This window comes from Pholcus phalangioides, unplaced genomic scaffold (genome assembly GCF_987345545.1).
Source record: "Pholcus phalangioides strain wild (caught in Gottingen) unplaced genomic scaffold, Ppha-v1.0 ptg000008l_1, whole genome shotgun sequence".
Classification (NCBI taxonomy): domain Eukaryota; kingdom Metazoa; phylum Arthropoda; class Arachnida; order Araneae; family Pholcidae; genus Pholcus; species Pholcus phalangioides.
Genome location: NW_028301601.1, coordinates 42,372,115 through 42,396,365, shown reverse-complemented (window position 1 = coordinate 42,396,365; position 24,251 = coordinate 42,372,115). Strand labels below are relative to the sequence as shown.

Sequence of the window (24,251 nt, the reverse complement as noted above, 5' to 3'; positions counted from 1 at the left end):
CAAACATCACTGTCCAATAGAGAAAAGATAATGCAATGGATATACAACATTATAAGTATCCGCATGGATCGCAACAAAATTAAACATATATATATATATTACAGAAATCAGTGGAAATCAAGATGAACATCACTGTTCAATAGAAAAGGCATTGCAACGGATATACATTACAAGGGTCCTTATGGTTCATAGTCAGAATCGGTGCACGAGTCACTGTCGTTATGCACTTCTTGTTGGGCTCTTGGCACTATTATTTTGTCCTGATTGTCATTGATGAATTTCATCAGGGTACATAGCTTGTCTCGGATTGCTTTGTTACTGAGGATAAATTTTTCCAAGCTATGATATCTTCTGTTGGGCTATGCAGGTGAACTCGTTCAGTAACTGGGCACTCTATGGCGAGGTGTAACACGCTGCCAACTTCCCCACATTGACATTTCTCAGACCTTCGGTGGAATCTATGTAGATATGTGGGGAAGGGACCATGTTCAGAGAAGAACTGCACTGCACCTCCTCTTTGGTCCATTTAAGATTTTTAAATTTCACTATGGGGATCACTTCGAAGATCTTTCTTCCAGTCTTTGTGCGGTAGATCCATCTATACTGCCACTGATTCAGAAGTTCCTTCTCCAATTCTTTCATTGCCCATGATTTAGGAAGGAATAACGAGAAGTCACTATCGATTCTTTTAGTGGCGTCTTTGGCTAGGCAATCGGCCAACTCATTGCCTACGTTCCCGGTATGTGCCTGAACCCAACGTAAGTGGACATGAGAATTATTGCACAAAATGTTCCTTATTTGTCTTGCCATTGCATATTCAGATAAAGGGTTCTTTATTGCCATAATTGATGACATCGAATCAGAATATATGAACGTGGTAGTAGTGTTGTATTCCAGAACCTTATTGCTAGCCATCAGCAAGGCAAAGAGCTCCGCCTGGAACACCGAATTATTTTCATTCAACATGCAAGACCATCTGTAGAGGACTTTGTTGTGTTGAACGACGACGAATGCTGCTGCTACTCCACCTTCCATCTTTGAACCATCTGTGAAAATCAGAAAATCTTGCCATTTAGGATGACAGGAAGTATTTCTGATTGCAATTTGGCGATCAAGTGGCCAAATCGCCGGATGCAGTGACCAACCCGTGATCTTTTGTTGGATTTGCTGTGGGAATAAGGTAACATTATCATTTAATTTCACCGGCGATTTATTTCGCAGCAGCAAACTGGCCTTGGCTTCAAATTCTACAACTAGGCTCAATGGGGGAAGACCTGTTATGACCCGAAGTGCTGATGTAGGTGTGGTCGAATATGCTCTAGAAATGTAGAGCAGGTAACCTCGTTGCAGAGAGTTCAGGCGTCTGCGCATTTTTTCTTTCATCTTAGTGCCCCATATAACAGCTGCATAGCAAACGATCCTTTGAGCCACAGTTATGTAAAGTGTTCTTCTCATTGGGGAACTGATTCCCCAATTTTTACCGGCTGATGCCCAGAAGGCTGGAAGAAGTTGATTAGTCCTCTTGGTCATTTCCCCAATGTGAGCGTGACAGTTTAATTTATAATCGAAGAATACGCCAAGTATCTTGATTACTTCTGATCTCTTAATGAAAGACTCATCTATCTTTATAGATGGAAGACGTTTTGGTGAAATCCAGAGAAAGTTTGTTTTTCCCGATGCTATTTTCAAGCCATTCTTTTGCAGCCATTCTGCAATGAAATTCAGGATTCTCGTCGCCAGTTTTCAAACACCCTCAACTGTAGGGCCCGAAGCAATAACGGTTATATCATCGGCATATGCCTGGACCCTCACATTCTTGGGCCATTCTAGGCGCAGGAGACCATTGATGACGAGGTTCCACATAAGTGGTCCAGAACATGATCCTTGGGGGCAGCCCCTGGTCAGGGTTTTAGAGACCAGGCCCTCAGGTGAATCAATAGAGACTGTTCTGTTAACCAGAAGATAATGATGGAAGGGACCGAATGTGATGACAGTCCATCAGTTTTTCAATGCCGATCAGTTGGAATCATACAAAACATGGAAGTCTGTCAGTTTTTCCCAACGAATCAGGCAGTGGAAATTCGTATGCACAAAAGCAATGTCTATGTAAAACATCAATGCCCTAATCAATCAGAAATTTTTAAGACAAAGCTATGGGAACTTACAAGTCCCAATGAAATCGACAAATGCAGGATTTATACAATAACTTTCAATTAGGATAATATAGTAAGACAGAGAGAGAGAGAGAGAGAGCTATATATGGCAAAAAATATGAAGAAATACACAAAAAAATAGAAAATTATACAGACATTTCAAATGCGAAGCGCGACGTAATCATTTTCCCGCCATCAGTAAAAGTTCAAGTAGAGGTCACTACAGCAGCAAGAAAAAAATGAGATCCGTCAAAGGCCCCAGGAAATGAAGCCTTTTAACTTCCCCATGAAGGCGTATGTGCAGCACCATGCCCTGTGTAACCCGACCCTGGTTGTTGCGAGCACTGCTGATGCATACCTCTCAACATGGCCTTCACAAGAGCAGGGCTGACAGGGGCCGGAACGATTCTTACCACTTTCTGATTTTTCACACTATAAATTAACCACAGAGGGGGGCCCCGTGCAAAAGCTGGTTTGGGGGCCCAGCAACTAACCCAGCCGAGGGGTAATGCTGCAGTATGGCTCTCGGTACATACACATAATTTGGTCCCGATGAGTCAAACGGTTCCCGATATATTCAAGAGATAAATGAAAACTTCACCCAAAATCGTTAACGATTTCCCTCACACAAAATCTGTTTTTTTTTCCTGTTGCTTAGAAACAGGCCCTTTTCGAGTTTGTGATTTTATATTATAGAGTATATATATATATATATACCTTTGTAAAATATTTCATGCTTTATACCATACACCATGAAGTAAATCATTGGATTACCCAATTGATCTTTGCATGCGAGAAAGTAGAGTATAAAATTGTTCGCAAGCATAATTCAATGAAGAAACTTCCGTGTTCTGGTATGAGTGGGTGGCCTCGTTTTTCATAGTATTCGTCAACGTGAGCCGTGAATAAAATCAGATTACGTGAGGTAGTAATGGTTATATAAGAGTGGTTTTTTCCGAGTATAAAAGCAATTTAGAGAGATTGATGGAAAGTTCTATCAAAGTTAGTGTTGGACGATTTTCTGATTTCTTTTCTCTGGAACTTCAGGTGAGCTTGGACTTAAATCTTATTTAAGTTGATATGAAATAATGTGAACATGCATAGAATGTCATATTTCAAGTGCCTTATCGGTATTTTTTGCCAGCATCTATTTTGTATCAAATCATCAATTGTTTCAATCCACAGCTGGATGTGGGTCTCCTCTGAATTTTTTCATTTTTCTCTGTCTGATGCTTTTACCACTCAGTTAACTCCCAGCCACCTTTCGGATCTCATTACTCCATCTTATTTGGTGGGCACATTTTTGGTCATCACAGGGTGGGGTACTAATATATTTATTTTCTACCTGTTGTCCCCTATCTTCTTGCAATGTGTCCAGCCCGTTTCCATTTCAAACATTTAATTCTTCCCATGACATCATATACTTTTGTTTGGGCTCTCATCCAAGTGATTCGTGTTTTCTATCTCTCCTTGATGCCGAGTATAATTTTCCATGCTTACTTTTTCGATCTCAGTGTTGTTTAACAAAACATTGAAACACGGTTCACCCTCATTTATGCTGGGTTTTTTTTTCAACTTCCCCCCCCCCATTTTTTAAATTCAAATATCTCAGCGGATAAATATCAAATGTCTCACTTATGGCTGTATTACGTATAGCCGTATTAGAAACGTGGATTTATTTTTTGTTGGTCGCAGAACAGTCAGAGCAGTAACGTCCTGAATGAGTGTTTCTAGGACAGGGTGATCAAATAAAAAGTTAATTCTTTTATTTTAATAACTATGCAACCTCTTGCAATATGAATAACGTATCTAAGGCCCACACGTTATTTGGATACTTTTTCTAATTGAAAGGATCAAGTGTCTGCCAGTAAAATGCGATGCGAGATGTTAGTTATACACCCTGTATATATACAAATACAACGCCACAACAGGCAAAATGCCCAACGAGGTGGCTGAGAAAAAGATGCCCATAACAAATATGGATGTCATACATTTCAAAAAATACAGCAACCCAATTAAAAACTCACTAGGTAGTAAATTGCCTATGGCGATAAACCTGAGTTGTGGTCGGTAAAAAAAAAACCAATTAAAAACACAATCACAAACATTATAAACAATATATATATATACATGATAAAATATTACACAATGCCCATAAGAATACTTAGGGTTGTGTTATTCTAAGTATGGAAAACTTCTCGATTTACCCCAACATGTTTATCGTATTTTTTTTTTAAACGTGCCAATTGCGTTACAATTTAAAACCTCCGGAGGGTAAGCTATTCCATTTATTGACAACCCTATTAGAGAAAAATTCCCTGCGACACCATAACCTCGCATTGTCCCTCACCAATCGATACTGGTGTCCCCTTGTAAAAGCAGTCGATTGACGGGGTATATACAGTCGACTTCGGTTGTAACAAGATGTCGGCTATAAGGTCTATAATTTTGGAGTCCCGACCGATTCCCATCGACCAGGGGTCGTCAAACTTTTCCCTTCCGTGGTGACTTTTTTCATAATCAACGCTTATCCGTGGCTCCCCAGAACAGTCTTTTCGAACTGTCGCTTTGCGGCGCCCCTGACGAAGGTTGTCCATGCCCTTGCCATAGACCATAGAGCAGTGGTTCCCAAACTTTTTGAAGCGCGACCCTCCTTTAACAAGTTTCATCGGCTATCCCCCCTAATTCTGGTGGCCGTTTTCCGGGACATTCATTTTTTTGTTAATGAAGGTATTTAATGTCCGTAATCAGTGATAAATGCAGTCAAATTATTTTTCAATATCTAGTTAGCAGAACTGTTTTATTATGCAATTTTGAACTACCCACATGTTTTTTGGCTTTGAATCCTGTGAAATGTGCCATCAACAGATGCGCAAGTTAGGACGGAATGCCTATCCTGCGCGTCGTGCTGAGTGGGTTACCCATCTCAGGGTCACCACTACCAAACGCAAGGCCCAGTGAATAATATTTTCGGTTCCGTTCGCAGAAAGAATAAATTTAGTTGATTTATATTATTTTTTGAATGTATTCATTACATTTTCATGGTTCTGGCACAGCCACCCTACGCTTACAAGCGAATTGGCTAGAAATTTGGATTTGACGAATCGGCAATAAATATAGTAACCTTGTGCCCTAACCTAACCGCACGTTAGAAAAAAAGAAGGGAAAAAACACAAATACACAAATAAAAGAGTAAGATAGTATAAAGGATAAGGTGATAAGAATGGTACAAAGTTAGATTTCTTTTCACCCTCACCCTACCTGTTCTCTTTCACTCTTATAAGAAAGATACATCGTATGTGAGGGAAAAATCACTATCAGAGTGTATAAAAAGCCAAAGTGTGAAAAAAAATCCCCCAAAAAACTGTAAGGTTGCAACAAAGCTTTGGGATGATTTAGGCGAGAGGAAAGAAAATAAGCGAGCTTGCGTGAATTCACACACATTCCACTGTCGTTAGAACACAATATTACGTCCTTGGATCGTGAAAAAAAAGTGTGGTTAATATCCAAACTTATTTTTCAACTACAGGAGTATTTTCTAGTATCCAGTATACTCCTCATAATTTTAACCCTTCCGCCCTCACTCTTCCTGATATTTTTAAGCCCTCCCAATATTTTCAATAACTTTACTTCATCAAAAGAGCTTCTAAACGACACATTACCGTGGTTAATTACTCATAATATAAAATGCAGACATTTCTCCTATACATTTCTATAACTACTCATCGTCCTGTGTTTTTAATTTTTAAAAATAATCGGTTGATTTTTTCCTGTAAAAATATTAACTTGATGTATTGATCAAATAGTGATATGATGTAATACTGTAATGATGTACATGTATCAAATAGTGATATGATGTAATACTGTAATGATGTACATGTACCAAATAGTGATATGATGTAATACTGTAATGATGTACATGTATCAAATAGTGATAAGTAGTTTTAATTTTATCAAATTACACTATATGATGTATGTAAATTGACATTTTTTAATTACAAAAAAACATTTTTGGTTTTGACATAGTAACTCACGTTACGAAAAACTAGTTTTTTATTTGGACGTTTTCATTTTGATAAATCTCTCGCGACCCTTTCTAGTTCCACTTATAGTTTGGGAACTGTTAGGAACTATAGTATTGGGAGCTGCTAGGAACTATAGTATTGGGAACTGTACTAGAGAATAATGTTAATGAACCTATGCGTCGACGTAAACTCTACGGTCTCGGATATAACGAAACATTTTTCGTCGCTTCTGGTTCCGTTGCTGTGACTTTTTAGCCAGAAATTTACATGGTATAATTATACCATTATTACACCAAGGGAATGCTTGTCTGTTAATCTATTGATATTGTTGTACTTTAACATGAAAAGAAAGATGATGAAAAATAAGAAAGGAAAGAAAGAAAGATGATGAAAAATAAGAAAGGAAAGAAAGAAATTGCAAATTTGACGCTCCGTCTTTTTTTTTTTTCAATGAAACTTGCTTCAATTCATATTCTGTACTGAAATCGCGGATGAAAATAATTTGCATAATTTATAAATTATATAATAACTAGCTATAATACCCGGCGCTGCCCGGGTTTTCTTTAATGAGGCTTTTTGGATCACGTGATACCTCTCTCTTTCTTTGAGACACATGCAAACCGTGTCTAAGTTAACCAATATGGCGACTTCCTGAGCGACTCATGAAATAAATCTAGATTTAAAGAAACGTAGAAATGAATATATATATATTTTTTCTTTTTTGAAGGGGCTAAGTATTTCGACCCCCCCCCCCCGAACTTCAAGTTATCCATCTGCCTGTTTTAGTTTCCAAAAATGCTAAAGCTGTGGAATTTCTTCGATGCACTTTATCAGCCCATAATTAATTTTAAAACCACCTAAACTATATGAATTTATGCAGTTGAATATTAAAAAACACTACGGAAACATTAATTTTCTTGCTTGAGAAGATATAAATAAAAAGTTGAAGTCAATATTATTGTATTGATATCCAACGCAAAAGTATAGGTCCGGCTAATTACTTCATATTTTATCTCCTAGGCTTCATATATCTCTAAGCGAACTCAATATTTCAAAAATCGAGGATTCAATACAATTTTTAAAATTATTGATGGGGCGGGAAATCCCACCAAATTTCCGTATTTCTACAGTAAAATCGGCAATTTTAACACTGATTTCTATGAGAATCATCCTTTGCCTGACCCTCAAACTGAGGCTGATGTTGATTATGACGTCTATTCGAAAAGCCTCATTACTGGGAGGATTGAAAAAGTGGCAAACCATTATAAAGGCATAAACTATTATACATATACTAACAGGATTAAAGAAGTGACAAACCGTTGTAAAGGCATAAACTATTATACATATACTAACAGGATTAAAGAAGTGACAAACCGTTGTAAAGGCATATACACGTCTGAAACGCATTGCTAGGGAATCACGGTAACCAAAGTAAACGTTCCGAAAGTGATTGTTGAGGCTCAAAAACCACTGTTGCCCGACAGTTTTTTTGCTCATTTGGGGCATTTGCCCTGCTCTGACGAAATTTTAAAGTAGCCTATCGTTTAAGTCGGGTCCCATTTGGTATATATACAAAATTTGATGACGATCGATCTAAAATTGTAGATTTGTATAGAGAACATACACACACACACAGACAGAAAAATCAATTTTATATATATAGATTGATTTTCTGTCTGTGTGTGTGTGTTTTCTATACAAATCCACAATTTTAGACCGATCGTCGCCAAAATTTGCATATACACCAAATGAGATCCGACTTGAACGATAGGCTACATTAAAATTTCGTCAGAGCAGGGCAAAAAACTGTCGGGCAACAGTGGTTTTTGGACTTCAACAATCACTTTCGGAACGTTTACTTTGGTTACCGTGGTTCCCTAGCAATGCGTTCCAGATATGTATATGCCTTTATAATGGTTTGCCACTTTTTTCAATCCTCCCAGTAATGAGCTTTTTGTATAGACACCATTATCAGCGTCACTTTGAGGGTAAGGCAAAGGATGATCTCCACAGAAATCAGTGTTGAAATAGAGGATTTTACTGCAGAAATGCGGAAATTTAGTGGGGTTTTCTGATACATCAGTAATTTAAAAAAAATGTATTGAATTCTCGATTGTTGAAATATTGAGTTCGCTGAGAGATATACGAAGCCAAGGAGATTAAATACGAAATAATTAGCCGGACCTACTTTTAAGTTGGATATTCATGCAATAACGTTGATTTCAACTTCTTATTTATATCTGATCAACCATGAAAATTAATGTCTCTGTATTGTCTTTTAATATTCAACTGTATCAATTCACACACATATAGTTTAAGATGTTTTAAAATTAGTTATGGGCCCGTAAAGTATATCGAAGAAATTCCACAGTTTTAATTAAGCATTTTTTGAAGCAGAAACGGGCAGATGCATAACTTGAAATTCAGGGGGGGGGGGGGAATCGAAATACCTAGCGCTCTTTAAAAAAGGAAAAAAAAATTAATTTCTACGTTTCTTCAAATCTCTAGATTTGTTTATTTCATGAGTCGCGCAGGAAGTTCTCATATTGGTTAACTCTGACACGGTTTGTATGTCCCTCAAAGAAAGAGGGAGATATCACGTGATCCACAAAAATCCTCATTCAAGAAAACCCGGACAGCGCCGGGTATTATAGCTAATCTCAAATATATTTGTCATTTACATTTTAATTCGCTGCAGACTCGCTCTAGTACTTTATGTCTCGCAAAGGATTATTCATCAGCTCTAATTGGTGATTTCAGTGACAATTAGCAACACTTTTTAGAGCGAATTGATGACATCAAATATTTGTTATACCAATTTTTTCCTATTTTTCTTAATGAAATATGGTCATCCGCCCCCAACTATAATGAAATTACAACTTCCTATTATACTATAAACACAGTACTATATGCAGTACTATATTTGATCAATAGCAACTCATTTGATAACTTCCTATGTAACATGCATTTTCCATTCTTTGAAAATATCAACCGTGGTTATAACGACAAAGTTTAGTGACCTCTTCGATATCGTTATAACCAGGTTCGACTGTATATTGCGAATTTTAAATTTGCGACATTACTATTTCAAATGACAAAAGCCTCTCGATTTTTATTTTTTGTAGACAAAGAAAATGAGTACGATATTGTGGATGTTGCATCTAATGACTTTCGCCCATTGTGTAACCATTGATAGGAAATCTCACTTTTGCTCTACCGGAGTACCGTTCTCTTGTCCTATCGGTGAGGTTCCGTTAAAATTTTTTTATTCTTATGAAAATGAAACGTAATTTTTTTTCAGCGGGAATTTAGTATGTATTATCAAGGTACTGTATATAATGATTATATAATGTGTAATTACTATAATAGTACTATGTAATGAATAGGGCTTAGATTTTTATGACATATTTTTTTATTTTTTTCATATTTTGGGCATTTTCGAGCTATTGGTCATATTTTAGAAATTTTGAAGCCATATACTTTTTTTTTGTCTTGGTCATTTTATCACCAAAATTTTTAATCTGTAGTCATTTTCTTCGGAGATTTAATTCGTGCTTACAATTCTTGTCTTTCTTATTACAAAAAATTCCCTTCCCAGTAGATACTTCTTAGTTCTCGGAGCTGTTTCTTGCGATGTTTGTGAAGGGAAATTCTAAATGGCGCGCAAAGCAAAAGATCATTCGGGCCACTAGAAACCTTGGTGTTCAATGCATTTTCATCATGCCTAAACACAGGGATTTTTGTGAGGAAAGGCAGACTTGTGTGTGTGGTTCTTCCATCACTGTAAAACTCCAAAGCTCTATAACAATATTTTTCGCATCATGTTTAAATATAAAAATAGTTTTTTCAATTCTTTTTTCAATTTTTATTCCTAAAACTGTTTCACTACCTGAAATTTGGTAATTGCTCCCTCCTCGTCCCTTTTTCTAATTATGGCGCTGCCTACAGTTGAAATTTTTTCCAAGACTTTGAAGAGAATATTTTCAGCACCTTTGACGACCGGATACACCCCACTGCCCATCTCAGAGAGATATCGAAGCGTTCGCGAAGGATGGGTGTATCCGGAAAGTTTTATTAAAAATGAAAGAAACAGTCACCTCAAACGAAGGTAACAAAATATAAAATAAATAAATTGATACAATCATCTTGAAACATCAGCAATCGTCAATATGGAATCATATAACGGATAAATAACATATATAAACAATCTAAGCAAATGTGTTTCAAAAAACATATGCGTGTTATGTATCAGAAAATCACTGATAAATTTTCTGAGGAATGTAGTGGATTACGTGGGGAAATTTCTGAACTAAAAAAATCGATTCAATTCAACGATAACATTTTGCGAGATATGAAGTCTGAGTTGAAGGATGTGAAAACAGAGTTGAAGGATGTGAAAACAGAGTTGAAGGATGTGAAAACAGAGTTGAAGGAATTGAAACAAGTAAATGAGAAACTACAATCGGAAAACATTCTGTTGCGAAGAAAAATTGAGAATGTGTACGATTAGATAATATAGAACTAAGGCCGGGATTACACTATAAAAGTTTGACAAATGCCCTTTTATAAAACTGGAAGAATGCTACCAATAAGATCATTGGTTGCATTTTCTAGAATGTAACCAATAACCTTATTGGTGGCATTTTTTAAGTTTTATCAAAGTACTTTTATCAAACTTTTATAGTGTAATCCCGGCCTCAGATTCAAATTAACGAATATTGAAATTGTGGGTGTTCCGGAAGCAACTAGAGAAGATGTGTTAAAAATCGTATCAAATATTGGGAAAGTCCTAAACGTATGAAAATGAAGATATTGTGAAACAATCACAGGGTTAATAAAAACGGGACTAGACCGATCATCGTAAAATTTAGAGATAGTGGTATCCAAGATATAAATGGCTGAATGCCATGAAACTTAAAAAAAGTTTGATTGCAGAAGAGATTGATGATGCATACCCAGATTCGAATATCTTCATCAACGAGCACCTCACAAACAATCTGAAAAATTTATTTTTCTACATTAGCCAGTTTAAAAAACGAACAATTTCAAATTTGCCTGGATCAAGAACGGTAAAATATTGCATCGCAAAGAGGACGGTGAAAGTGCACATCGTATTCGCTGTTTAGATGACTTGGACAAAATTCCTACCTAGTGAAAATGCTGGATATTCAAGATGATATATACAGACAGTTCTTCTCCCTGCCTTAACTCTTTCTCAGTGATATCACAATTCATGGAACTTGCAGGTAATTTGAATATATTTCACTTAAACATAAGATTACGAAAAAATATTTTGATCAATTACTATAATTGATAAAATTACTAGTATATCTAAATAGATTGAACCGTTCTTTTGACCTGATATTATTATCAGAAATTTGGGTAAAAGATGAAATAGACCCTTATAATATTCCTGGTTACTATAGTTTTTACCAATGTCGTACCCTAAATAGATCGGGAGGAGTTATATAGCATTCATAAAAGACCATTTGAATGCATTTCGAAATTTGCAAATTCATGTGAATACCGCAGAAGCATTATATATATATCATGATCATTTTGATTGTGTGATTCTCTTATCTTTTGATATTACTGTGTTTGAATTTTTAAATGAATTTCGATCAATCGCAAATACTATAAAATTTAAAAATGTCATATTATGTAGGTGATATAAATATATAGACATACTGAAAATAAATAATGAAACAGATGAATACACAGGTCTAATCGCTGAATACGGACTTCAGCCATATATAGATAAACCCACTCCTTTATATTAACGTCTTGATCATGTTTTTGGCAGAAGTTGTGAATCTGGTTGGAATTTTACTACTGCGATAGCTGAACTCAAAATTACTGATCACTGGCCATTAATCATAAAATTTAAATTTCCTGAAAATACTGAACACGGGGGTATGAATGATACACATTTAAAAAATTACCAAATAATTGGTTATTATAAATTTGAAACATGTATTAGAACTTACACATTAGATGAAAATTTGTATAATGAACAAGATGTAAATTTTCTGTATGAGAATTTTCTTGATATTATTTGCAAACAGAATATTTTGGGAACAGCAATCACTAAGACGTAACACTAAAAAGCTCAAAAGTGAATGGATCACTACTGAAATTAAAAAAATGATTGACTATGAAGAAAAATTGCACAAAAAAGCATAAACAAAACCCTTTAAATAGTTATTACGAAATAGCTTATAAAATTTACAACAAAATGTTGAAATATGAAATAAAAAAAAACTTAAAAAGATTACTATCATACTCTGTGGTAGAAATTCCAAAAAACAGTGGAAAATTGTAAATTCTATTGTTAATAAAAAAACTCAGAAATTTGTGTGTTATTCCAACAAATAGAGATATTCACAGCCTTGTAGATGATTTCAATCTTTTTTTGATATATAAATATGTTTGTAGTTACCATAATACTACCACTTTAACACAATATTTACCCAATCAACATAATTCTGTGGCTATAATTACCGTTGAAGAATCTACAGTTAAACGAATAATATTTGGTTTGAATAACAATAAAGCAGTTGGATATGACGGAATTTCCGTCAAAATGCTTAAAGTTGTTTGCAAATATCATGCTCGTTTTATTACATATGTTATCAATAGCTCTCTTACGAAGGTGTTTTTGTGAAAAAAATTTAAAAATGCTCTTGTTATCCCTGTTTATAAAAATGAAAACAAAAATGAATTAAATAATTATCGCCCGATTTCAATTCTTCCAATAGTGTCTAAAGTTGTTGAAAGTGTGATTGAAACGAAAATAACAGATTTTTTAAATACAAATGCGTACTTTTCGGACTCTCAGTACGGCTTTTTACGAAATAGAAATACGGAAATGGCTATTTTAAAACTAATGGAAAACATCCATAAAAATATAAACGAAGGTAATAAAACACTGACCATATTCTTAGATTTAAAGAAAGCTTTCGATAGTGTCGATCACAAAATTCTTCTGAATAAAATTTACTGTGCTGGTTTGAGAGGCACTATGTATAATTGGTTAAAAGGTTATCTTGTAAACAGAATGCAAGCTGTGAAAATTGGGAATATGGTTAGCGATTTTAAATATATAAACACGGGTGTTCTTCAAGGATCAACTCTTGGCCCTATATTGTTTTTATTTTTTGTTAATGATTTAAAGTATCTTCAACTAAATGGACGTTTACTAAGCTACGCAGATGACACCGCCATAATCATAGCAGCAAAAAATTATGATGTTTTGAAAAACCATGCAGTAGCAGATCTATATAAAATAAATATCTGGCTAAATAGTAATAAACTGGTCGCTTGAATCTTAATAAAACTACATATATCAACTTTCAACTGTATAAAATGACAACAAAGAACAACTGCCTTTACAGTGCCACAAATCAGTCTGCTCTTTTCATCATTGTGTACGCCCCACGATCTCTGAGGTCGATAAATGAAATACCTGGAAATTACGTTAAACAGAAATCTTTACTGGAAATCGCATGCTATTGCAATCAGTAATAAACTAAAATATATCAATATTAGATTTTACCATCCGAAAAACATAATTTCAAGTGAATTTCTCCATACGCTTTATTTTGGATGCGTTTTGTTCTACTTTACAATATGGTATATGCATCTGGGATGGTGACTAGATCTAATTTAGAACTTATAACGAATAATTTAAGGAAAACCATGAATATAACATCTAGTCAATATTCTTGTTGTTCAAATATTGATCATAATGGTGATTATAGATTTGACATACATAAACTTCATTTATATCGAATTTTACTGGTTCTTCAAGAAACCCTACGTGGTTCACTTTGCGACACACTTTCATAAAAACAAGACAATATGGAATTCAATGATATCATAAAACCTAAAAAAAAAGACACTCATTCAGAAATTTTTTTTATATTTAGCACCAAGATCTTATAACACATTAAGTAATGATATAAAATTCAAAAGAAACATAAACCGCATTTAAAAACTGCTTATAAGAGAAAGATTATATATTAACTTTTTATAATTTAATTCTAAAAATTTTTTTTACCTAAACTCAAAATTCTAAAGAAGCATCAATGTATGTCAAGTATTTAAACAAGTTTTTTTTTTCTTTCTCTTAAGCTTCTATGCTTTACTTCTATGTAAAGAAAAAAAAGTAAGAAACACAACCACTGGATAAAAATATTAAACATACCCTGTACTATTGTTTTCCTTATGGTAAACAGTATAACTGGTTAAATCAAAACGCACCATCCCCTCTCAGCTTTTCAAACTTCTTGGACAAAATGCGCAAGGAACCTAACAGGGACGCCGGAAGTCAAAAATAATTGGTATTGCTCGCTGCGTCCACCTAACTTTCGGTTTCGATATATGGTGTGACCAGGCATCCCGCTTTCAACAAAAATGCCCCGTTCTTTTTTGGGCTTTTTCGTCAAATTCAAATTTCACATTTTTTCCGCCATTCCTCGCTCATATATCTCTGAGGTTCCAAAGAAAATTGGAGTTCTCCGTCTGAATGATTTATCCGTGGAACCCCCACCCTAAAGCAGGGCACCTACGCTGGAGTCTTAGACGGGCCGCAGACTAGACTTTTTACTATAGTCACAGAGCGGGGTTCATGTCTGGTGTTCGAGGCCTCTCTATAGTAAACTGATGCAAATGAGTCGACTGATGCCTCTGAATCCCAACCAAGGCCGTATTCTTAACACCAGGTACGTCGGGAGCGTTTTGAACTTGTGGACTCTTGTCTTGCTCTTATAGAGGAAATTTTGATTTTTGAATCAGTTCGGGGGGGGGGGGGGTTGCTCGGACCTATGTCACAAACTACCGCGGGTGATCGAGCACCCACAGAACCCCCAATTCTGACGGATCTGTTTAATACGGCTTTGACCCCCCCCCCCCCCCAACCAATCAAGTGTGCCATGTCAACCAACACTACCAGTAATATTTACGGTCTTCCGAATATGTCGCATCGTCACACTTTTCACGGGCCCTTTTGTAGTGAATTTAATAGCATGAAAAAACAAAAGATAATGATAATTGTCCCGGGCCCCCAGGACTAGAGACCTGCCAGCCGCACCCTTGTGGGAGCCACTGCTGACTGCTGAATTAAAAAAAAAAACCAAAAAAAACCCATTGTTTAAATGACAGAAGTTTGTTTTTCCAGAGTTATTCATACAAATAAAATTCTAAGAACTCATTTAGATAAAAGTGGACTTACCCTCTCAAGTGAAGTAGAATCTACTTCATCAATGTGGTGTCACTACGAAATTCTTTGAGGCAACAAATATTATGTAATTGCCCTTTTTTTGCTCAGAATAATGATGTTTCATCATTCCAATACTGAAAATTTGAGATCACTTTTAGGAGCAGCAAGTAGGAAACGGTCGCATTCCCTATATGCAACTGATCATCCAACAGAGATGAGAAAAATTTGCCCCACACACGCCATGGAAAGTTCTTGGGAAAAAGTATATGACTGTGCAGCAGTAAAAACGAGTTTTTTCTCTCATGTGGCAAATACTGTATACTGTATAGCTGTTATCAGCATTCTATAGAATGCCTGCTGGTCGTTTCAGGCAAAGTATGAAATACCGGTTTTATTCTATACTGTGTGCCTAACACAATCCAAGCAAAGTATGAAATATCTTCTTCCACAAAACATCCACTGACAAAATTTTCATTAGATAAGCAGCACGATGGCAAATGCGCCAAATAAATTAATAGATTACTGTTAAATTATAAATTCCAATACATTTTTGGTGGAGATAACCACCTGATAAGTTTTTTTTTCTCCAGAAAATGTTTCCGTGTGTCTCGTGAATACGGATTTGTTGAAGGGGCGGTATAGATATGGGATTTTCCTCAAACTTAAATTTCATTTCCCTCGATTTTTTCCGGGATCGTTAACCTCTGGTTCTCGGGAGAAGGGATCTTGTGTTGAGGGGCGGTATAAAATATTAGATTTTCCTCAGATTAAAATTTCACACAGTTTCTTAGATTTTTCCCGGGAATGTTAACCTCTGGCTCTCGGGAGAAGGGATCTGTTGAGGGACGATATATAAAATGTTAGATTTCCTTCAAATTACAATATAATTTCACGCAGTTTCACTTGATAAACTGCAGCTCTTGGGAACTCGCTATTATAAATGATGAAATGCAAAATCTTATTTTTATTTTGTATTTCGTAAATCAGTGATTAGCCATAGTTGTCGGTTGTTGTGCATATTCACCAACTGCCTTGAGTACAGTTTGATAAATTGGGTTACATTTAATACTTTCAATGGTGATTGTGAAGGCTAAGGCTGGGAATCGGTTGAAATTTTCAACTGGTTAATAAAACAATATTCATCGCTTAATGGATTTTTATTAGAATATTCCAAATGCTAATAATTCATTGCAAACGTACATCGGTAACTGTGTAATATTACTAAATGCTATAATAATATATTCTATTCATTCCACGCACCTATCTTCTTCATGGATGTAAACAAATAGGCCTACTACAGAAACATATTAAGAAACTTTGGTGAGCCGATTGAAGCTGTTCAATTAATATGAACACACTAGTCCAGGGCCATGAGGGGGAGGGTAAGGGGTTAAGCAAAATGTAGGGGGTGGCAATTTTAGGTTGGAACAAAGAACACCGTTATAAAATTATCGAATTTTAAAGTTGTGGGAGCTGCAAAATAATAGTTGCTCCGTGCGACCGAATCATATTTTCCCCAATCGGCAAAAACCCTAGTTACCCTTTGCACTAGTTGTATCATGGAATTTCTTAACCTTTTTCTTGACGTTTGTTTTTCAATCAGTTATTGCAAATCACTGATTTCGAAACAAATTTCGATTTTCATACTGTTAGTTTTTTTCCATGAAATTTCCGTCAAATGGTACTGGTGGAGAAGGGTTGCTGATAGAGACCGAGCTCAGCCACGATATCAAGGAAACGTATATTTTCTAGACATTATGCTGTGGTGAACTTGGGAAGAATCATCCGGTTTCCGCTGGGACTCGAACCTATTCTCTCTTGCATACCGGGCAAGCATGCACCATCTACAAAACTGGAGACACGACCCTACCTTCCTCATTTCACGCGGGATGCGCTGAAGTAGGGTAGGATCGTTGATGTTTGCTGGAAAAGAAAAGCACTTAACAGTGGACACAATAAATTTGGGTCTTGTCTTCTATAAACTTCCATGACACTCGATTTGAAACTGAAATCATTTCTAGTTCTTGTTGAATCGGTTTGTATTTCCCCATGTTAAAAAATTAGATGAAATAGTATTGATTCAAATATTTGTAAACATGATCACTAATGAATGTTTTTTATCTTTAAAAACATAATTAATGACATCGAACCGGTTTAGTGAAATTTATCAAGTTAAATTATAAAGTTTTAACAAAAATTTTAATCGAATTTTGATCGAGTCGATTAACTCAAATTAATTTTTTAACTGCGATTAGCAACTGATCGATTAACCGACCTGATTAATCAGACCACCATCAGTGATTGTGCATAAATTTCGAATAAAATTGATAAATATGGTTATGATAAGTATGGAAGAAATCAAACGGAAATATCTCTTAAATTCTATCATTAATTAGTATCGGACGTACGTGATCGATGCACTAAACATAATTCGCCCTAAATATTAAGTTGAATAGAAATAAGTGCCATATGTATTTGTATACTTATCGCACGTATAAATTGTTATCAGCCTTGTGATGTTATAGTTTGTTTGAGGTTTGCAGTGAAGAGAAAGGTAGAGAGTGTATTCCTTCGCCGCAAAATATAGTTCCCATACATCGGAGGTTTCTGACGATCATTTATATAGAATATTTCAATTTTTTTTATGATTTCGTAAAAGATACTGAAAAAATACCGTTTTGAACCAATGCATATTAGTTTAAAATTTTTAAATTAGAAAAAATATTGGTTACCATTATCAAAAATCCATGGCGAGCTCAAGAACACTTTGGCGCGATTTCCAAGAAATTCCCCCGCCAACATCACTGTCGTGCTTTTTTTTTGGTGGCACAATTATATATATATATTATATCGTCATTTTGTTGAATTTTCCATTCAGTTTTGAATGTAGTTATAGGCCTACGACGAATATTCAATCAGGTTTTTTTTTCTCCCGAAAATAGCCTCCAACGAATTCAGATATTCACTCATAGATTACAGGAAGTGTCCCTCTTTCACGACAGCGCCGATACCGTTGTGAGAGGCTCTCTTTATGGGGGTAGGTTACGGTTCCACTCTTTATTACGGCGCCCCCCCCCCCTCTTTTGTTTTTTAATTATCTATTTCTTGCCGTGTTCGTAGGATAGGGGTGGTTTCTGAATTCCAATAGCCGATAGCGGAGGGTGTTGACATAAGTAATGTCTCTTTTGCGTCCACGCCAACTTCTCCCCCACAGCACACACAGAGGCTGTCTCTCCAGATAAATATAAATAAGCAAGAGAGAGACCCACAATGGTTTAGGCTTGCAGTGTATTTTTTCCTTCTGTGACAGTTGTATCTTTTCACCAGAGATAGACACGCTAAAACGTTCTCCTTTCTTTTTGGCAATAATGCATAAAAGCACGTTATTGAAAGGAAGAGGAATTTTGGATTGCAGATGGCCTGATGGAACACATGTTGGAGCAACAACAATTAATAAGTAATTGAGAATCCAATAGTTCTACAACTTCAAGTCAGGATTCCATAGAATGGGAATCCGTAAAAAATGACTAAAACTGTAGTGATAACAAGTGGCATCGACGTATATGCGTTCGGGTGGGTGAGCGACGGAAATTGCGGCAAGAAAAGTGAGTAAAAGAATTCTATATTTTTCCTTATCATTTTTATTATTATTATTTGGGGCTATTCCCGAATTCAAACGTGAAAACCGGGTTAATAGGAGTTACGAAGATACTTTTCAATTAAAAAAAAAGAAAGATTTTTTTTTTTTTTCAAAAACCGCACTTTAATTTCTGAAAGTATCGATGATGGGGTTTTTTTTCATTAGCTAATTGTTACTAACTGACTGCAATTTTTTCTACAAGCATTACGTTATACGTAAAAAATATTTTTTTTCTGCGAGATTGGCGAGAATCAGCCATACCTTACCGAGGCCGCGCATCGATACATAGGTTAAGAGGCTTTCGTTCCCATAGCAACGAGTGATGCGGTTCCCTCGTAGCTTCCTCTTCACTGCAAAGTGAACCTGAAACGGACTAGCTCTCTTTACATTTATCAACATTTTTATTTGTAATCATCATCATCCATCAATCCTAGACTGCGGTTTGTGCAAAATATCCGGTAAATGCAAGTGATTCATGGATGATTTGTCATTTTCACCAATACGAGCTGAGAACTGTACATAATCATCGGAAAATGTGATTAAATTCGCAAAATTTGTCAAACTGACCAAATCGTTCGGTGAGTAATCATAATCACGGATCTATCACATTTACGATAACACACCTATTTTCAAATCAACTTTGTATTCAGGAGTTTCGCCGTTTACTCTTATAGTTGTATGAACACGATTCGCTGAAGAAAAACATTTTTATTTATTTACTCCTCCATTATATAGCAAGACGCATGCAAATTTAATAGGAAATTTAATTTCGAAATATCGTCTTATTAAGGGGTAAACATGTTTTGACGTCAATGCATCAAAAATAAGTATTAAATTCAAACAGTGAATGCAGTCATTTCTCGACTCCAATAAGTTTTTTTTTAATTTATGGACACATTTAAATAAGAAAATAAAATAGTATTTCCTAACTTAATTTTTATTAGAAAAATATAAATTAATTTATAGAACTGTGTGAAAATAAATCAAATTGCCATTTAAGAATTTCAGAAAGTTTGCAATGACCGCTGAAAGGGAAATGAAATAATGATAAAAAGAAAATTGATTACATTCCGATTATATTTTTTACTTTTTACTTGTTGCAACAAGTAAGGCTGCTCTGTGGCATTTCGAGCTGCATTTAATTTTTTTTTTCACACACAAACATTTCTGGCTTATACACTTTGCTTTACACATGCATCGTATGTATCCTTGGCCATTTCCTGTCGACTGCAGTATAGTAACGGAGCGAAGCGGTATTACACCTGTTGGTACATCTTAAATTTTTAATAATGTTTTTGGGCAGATCGTAAATTGGGATCTAGCATACAGTTTTTTCAGAACTCCTTGAGATGTTCCCAATTGGTAGAATCCATCTCCTGTTATGTCCATTACAACGGCCAAGATGTTTCGGGAATCACCACGTCCCTTGTCAACATTGGGAATTTGTACTCTCACCGTCGCACCTACAGAGGCAAGTGGAAACTTTTCATCTGAACGCATTTTCATCTTTTTCGCTTGTTTTTCTAAATTCATTTGAGAGTCAACTCTGTGCTTAATTGAGTTCTCAGTATTGATGCAGAGAATGCACAAAACTTTAGCTCCATACCCTTCTGTTGCCTCATTTTCACCAGTCCCTATGCTTTTACCGCATATGACATGAACATTCCTTTCACATTTTATGCACGTATGGGGCACCACTTGCTTCCTTTGAACAAACGCCGCACATAATTGTCCCCGTTGTTACATCTTCACAACTCGACTTTCCCCCGTCTCATCTATCGCATTATCAACTTCACATTCTGTGTTTTGGTTTTCAAACACATGAACACGTGCTGCTACTTCTTCAAGTTGCTCCTCTGTGTGGACGCTTTCTGAAATGTCTTTTGGTATTAGAGAGGTCGATAGACCCACTCTGACTTTGCAGCCAAAAAGTGCTTCATAAGGTGGTCGCCTAATCCTTGAATGATAAGCCCTATTTTTCATTTTCCCTATTTTATCTAATGGTAGTCCTTCACTCCATCGATTCGTTTCTTGGTCCTGAATCCACTAGACAACATATTTTATATATCTTGGTTTGCTCTTTCTACACTGCTCTGACTTTGTGAATGGCGCGGCTTTCCATGCAGAATTTTCAATTCCGGCCAGGTTTCAAGTTTGTCACAATACTATTAGCAAATTCTCAGAATTGATGGCGCACCTAGTAATGTGAAGATATCTATTAGATTCAATGCAACCTCTTCTGCTGTCTTCGATTTCAAGCTTTTCAGTACAACAAATTTAGTCAGGTGGTCTTGGTAAACCATGATAAACTTGAACTCTCTGTCTGGTTGTCACTGAAGGTCCACTTGACAACGTGAATTGAAATCGGAATGCACGATCGGTTTTACAACTCCTTTTTTGCTCCCTTTTTGTTTCTTTTGGCATGGCTCACAGAGATTTATGAAGAGCTTGATATCATTTCTCGTAATGTTCTTGTATTTCGCCGAGAGTTCATGGATCATCCGATCCCGTCCTCCGTGACCAATACTCAGATGGGTTTCATGTAATAATTCTGAATCAGGCAGGTAAAACTTTATTGCACTGTCTCCTTCTATGACGGGAAAAATGAGCTTGTTTCTTTTTCCTACGACCATAATATCATATCGATTCAATAACCAATAATCTCTAGGTTCTTTTTTAATGGTGTTCTTCGCCTTCTGAACTTCACTCACTAATCTGTCATAGTGAGTGCCGGTCAGAAAAACATCCCCAGCGCGACCCAACCCGCAAGGGTAAAAGGCTTATATCCCTGGAGGGACAGAGCCTGGGCCGTGACTGGTTTGTCGGTCAGAAAAACACAGTTTTAGCAGCGTTCTCTCGAGACTCGACTAAATCCTCGTAAAACCGTCGTTTCATTGCGTCCAAAAGCGATTCCGGGGTTTGATACCGCTATATTCGATATATGATTCCTGCACTCGTTCATTTTCGTCCGCCATTTCTGAAGAGAACAGTATAGGCCAAATCAGCACGAAAGGGTGAAGTTTGTAATCAATTAAAACAAACCGATAAATTAAAAAAGACTATAAAAATATGAATTTACGAATGAGACAGACTCGTGAACTGCACAGCACACGGAATACCAAAGCTAATTTAGGTGAATTTCTCAAAGCTGTTTTTTCTTTTTTCCCCCCTCCCTGCTATCGGCTCCTTTATATGTGAGCACTTGTTTTGTCTGCTTATGTGTCCATAATATCACACCGTCTGCTGAATAGGCGAATCGATTGTAACACCTATTCTAAATTTTCATCAATAATATGCCACAATTGTAATGTTCTTTTCATATTGTTTGTAAAAGTCGCTCAGGTCAGCTGACATGAAAAATATGTCATAACAAGATTTAAAAAAAATTATAGTAACGACAGTATGCGACCTCTTTCTTTCTTCTCTCTCTCTCTCACACACACACACAATACTCCCCCCAAGAGACCAGTGGAAAAAGAGATCTCCCTGTCTGGCTACTACTAGTTGAGCAGTTTTGTCCCATGCTGATTCTGTATTGAGAGCGATATAGAAAAGGTATGTTCCACAACAACATACTCTATTATCAACATATCTCTATTGACATACCATTTGCAGCCCCTTCTGCTGTACCTCTGCAATTGTAACTTGTCTTTGACTTTGCTGGACACCGAGAAAGAATCACCAGTGTGTCTCCGTCTAGCTTCCATCGTTTCTTTGCTTATGTCCATGAAAGGCGCCTTTCATGCTCTTATTTTTTGTCAATGAAAATATCAAATACAGTGATTCCGTTTATAACGCTCTCTTTTAGAACGTTTTTCCACTTGACCAGGGGGTCTATTACGCTCACGTCGTTATATAACGACGTGAGCGTAATAGTGACGTCACGCCCTTAACGCAAATTCTCAACGACCATCGTTAAAAACTTGATTTTTCTCAGCAGCTGGCGGTATATCGTTATCGATTTTACGGGAAACTCCCTGGTCCGAGAGTTGCGTTAGCTCCGAAAGGGATGGGCCTATAGTGTAAGAATTCACTATATTGTACATGTTGATTTAAGATGCTTTATTATACAAATTTATTACTATTAAAATTACTATGGGTTAAACTTTACTATTTCCATCGCAGTCGAGTACAAACACATCCGGACATTCCGAAGTCTCGACCAAAGCCGCTTGAAAGGTACTCTTAATGCAGCTTTGGTCTCGACTCTCTCTGTTGGTATTACACATATATATAAGTACACACTCGCAGCATTCACAGCGGCAATCATGGATGACTAACGCCATCTGCTGGATTATTGGTTACTATACAATAGTATCGCTACAGAGTATCCCCCCAGTAAGTAGGGCGAACGATACATGAAATTACTGCGAAATATATACGCGTATAAGAGTAACATGAAATACAGTATTTTTTTTCTTTGAATTGGTTACTAAAGATGATTTGCATTATGTGAAGCTAAAAAAATATATACATATTCTAAGAATTACATATATAACAAAATTAAGGATAAAACAAAAGTTTTGTTGCACGCATATGGAAAAAATTTATACATAGATTGGTTATATATAGTTGCCATTGATTACTGCAAATGTGGCAACATATCTTTTAGGAAAATGAACTTTTCGTCCATATCGAGTTGTACTTTTTGCAACTGATTGTTCAGACTGTTCTGCTATTGCAGGTTCAGAATGTTTTGATGTATCTGAATTTTTCTTTTCCACAAATGCAGGTTTTACGCGATCAATTGACACTTTGACTGTTCGGTTCGGAAGTTCGATAGTCACTGTCTTGTCATCACTGGTGATCACTTTGTGTGGTCCCGTGTAAGGGTGCGATAGTGGTGGACGCACAGTATCTACTCGCAAGAATACATGTGTGCATTCTTTCATGATGGATGGACATACATCGCCGTTTGACCATGTGCTGATGTAGGCACAATCTTTAATCTACGCATCTTTTCTTTGAGTTCCGTCACGAAATTCGGAGAATATGCTGCTAATGGCTTTGAAGAGTCTGTGAGAATATCAGCTGGTAAACGTAATGAAGTACCGTACACAAGTTCTGATGCACTAGCTCCGATGTCTGGTTTTATTGCTGTTCTGATACCTAATAGCACTATGAGTAGTGTATCAGTCCAGTTTTGATTCTCGTGAGCTTTGATTGCCGATTTTAAATGACGGTGGAATCTCTCAATCAGTCCATTGGATCTT

General features: G+C 36.2%; 1 protein-coding gene across 1 annotated transcript; it reads right to left on the bottom strand.

The window, feature by feature from the left end:
• Positions 1 to 393: 393 nt before the first annotated feature.
• On the bottom strand, positions 394 to 1,530 carry LOC149084308 (uncharacterized). The gene has a single exon (XM_089235301.1). It carries the CDS (start codon positions 1,528 to 1,530, stop codon positions 394 to 396), a length of 1,137 nt encoding a protein of 378 aa, XP_089091427.1.
• Positions 1,531 to 24,251: the final 22,721 nt, after the last annotated feature.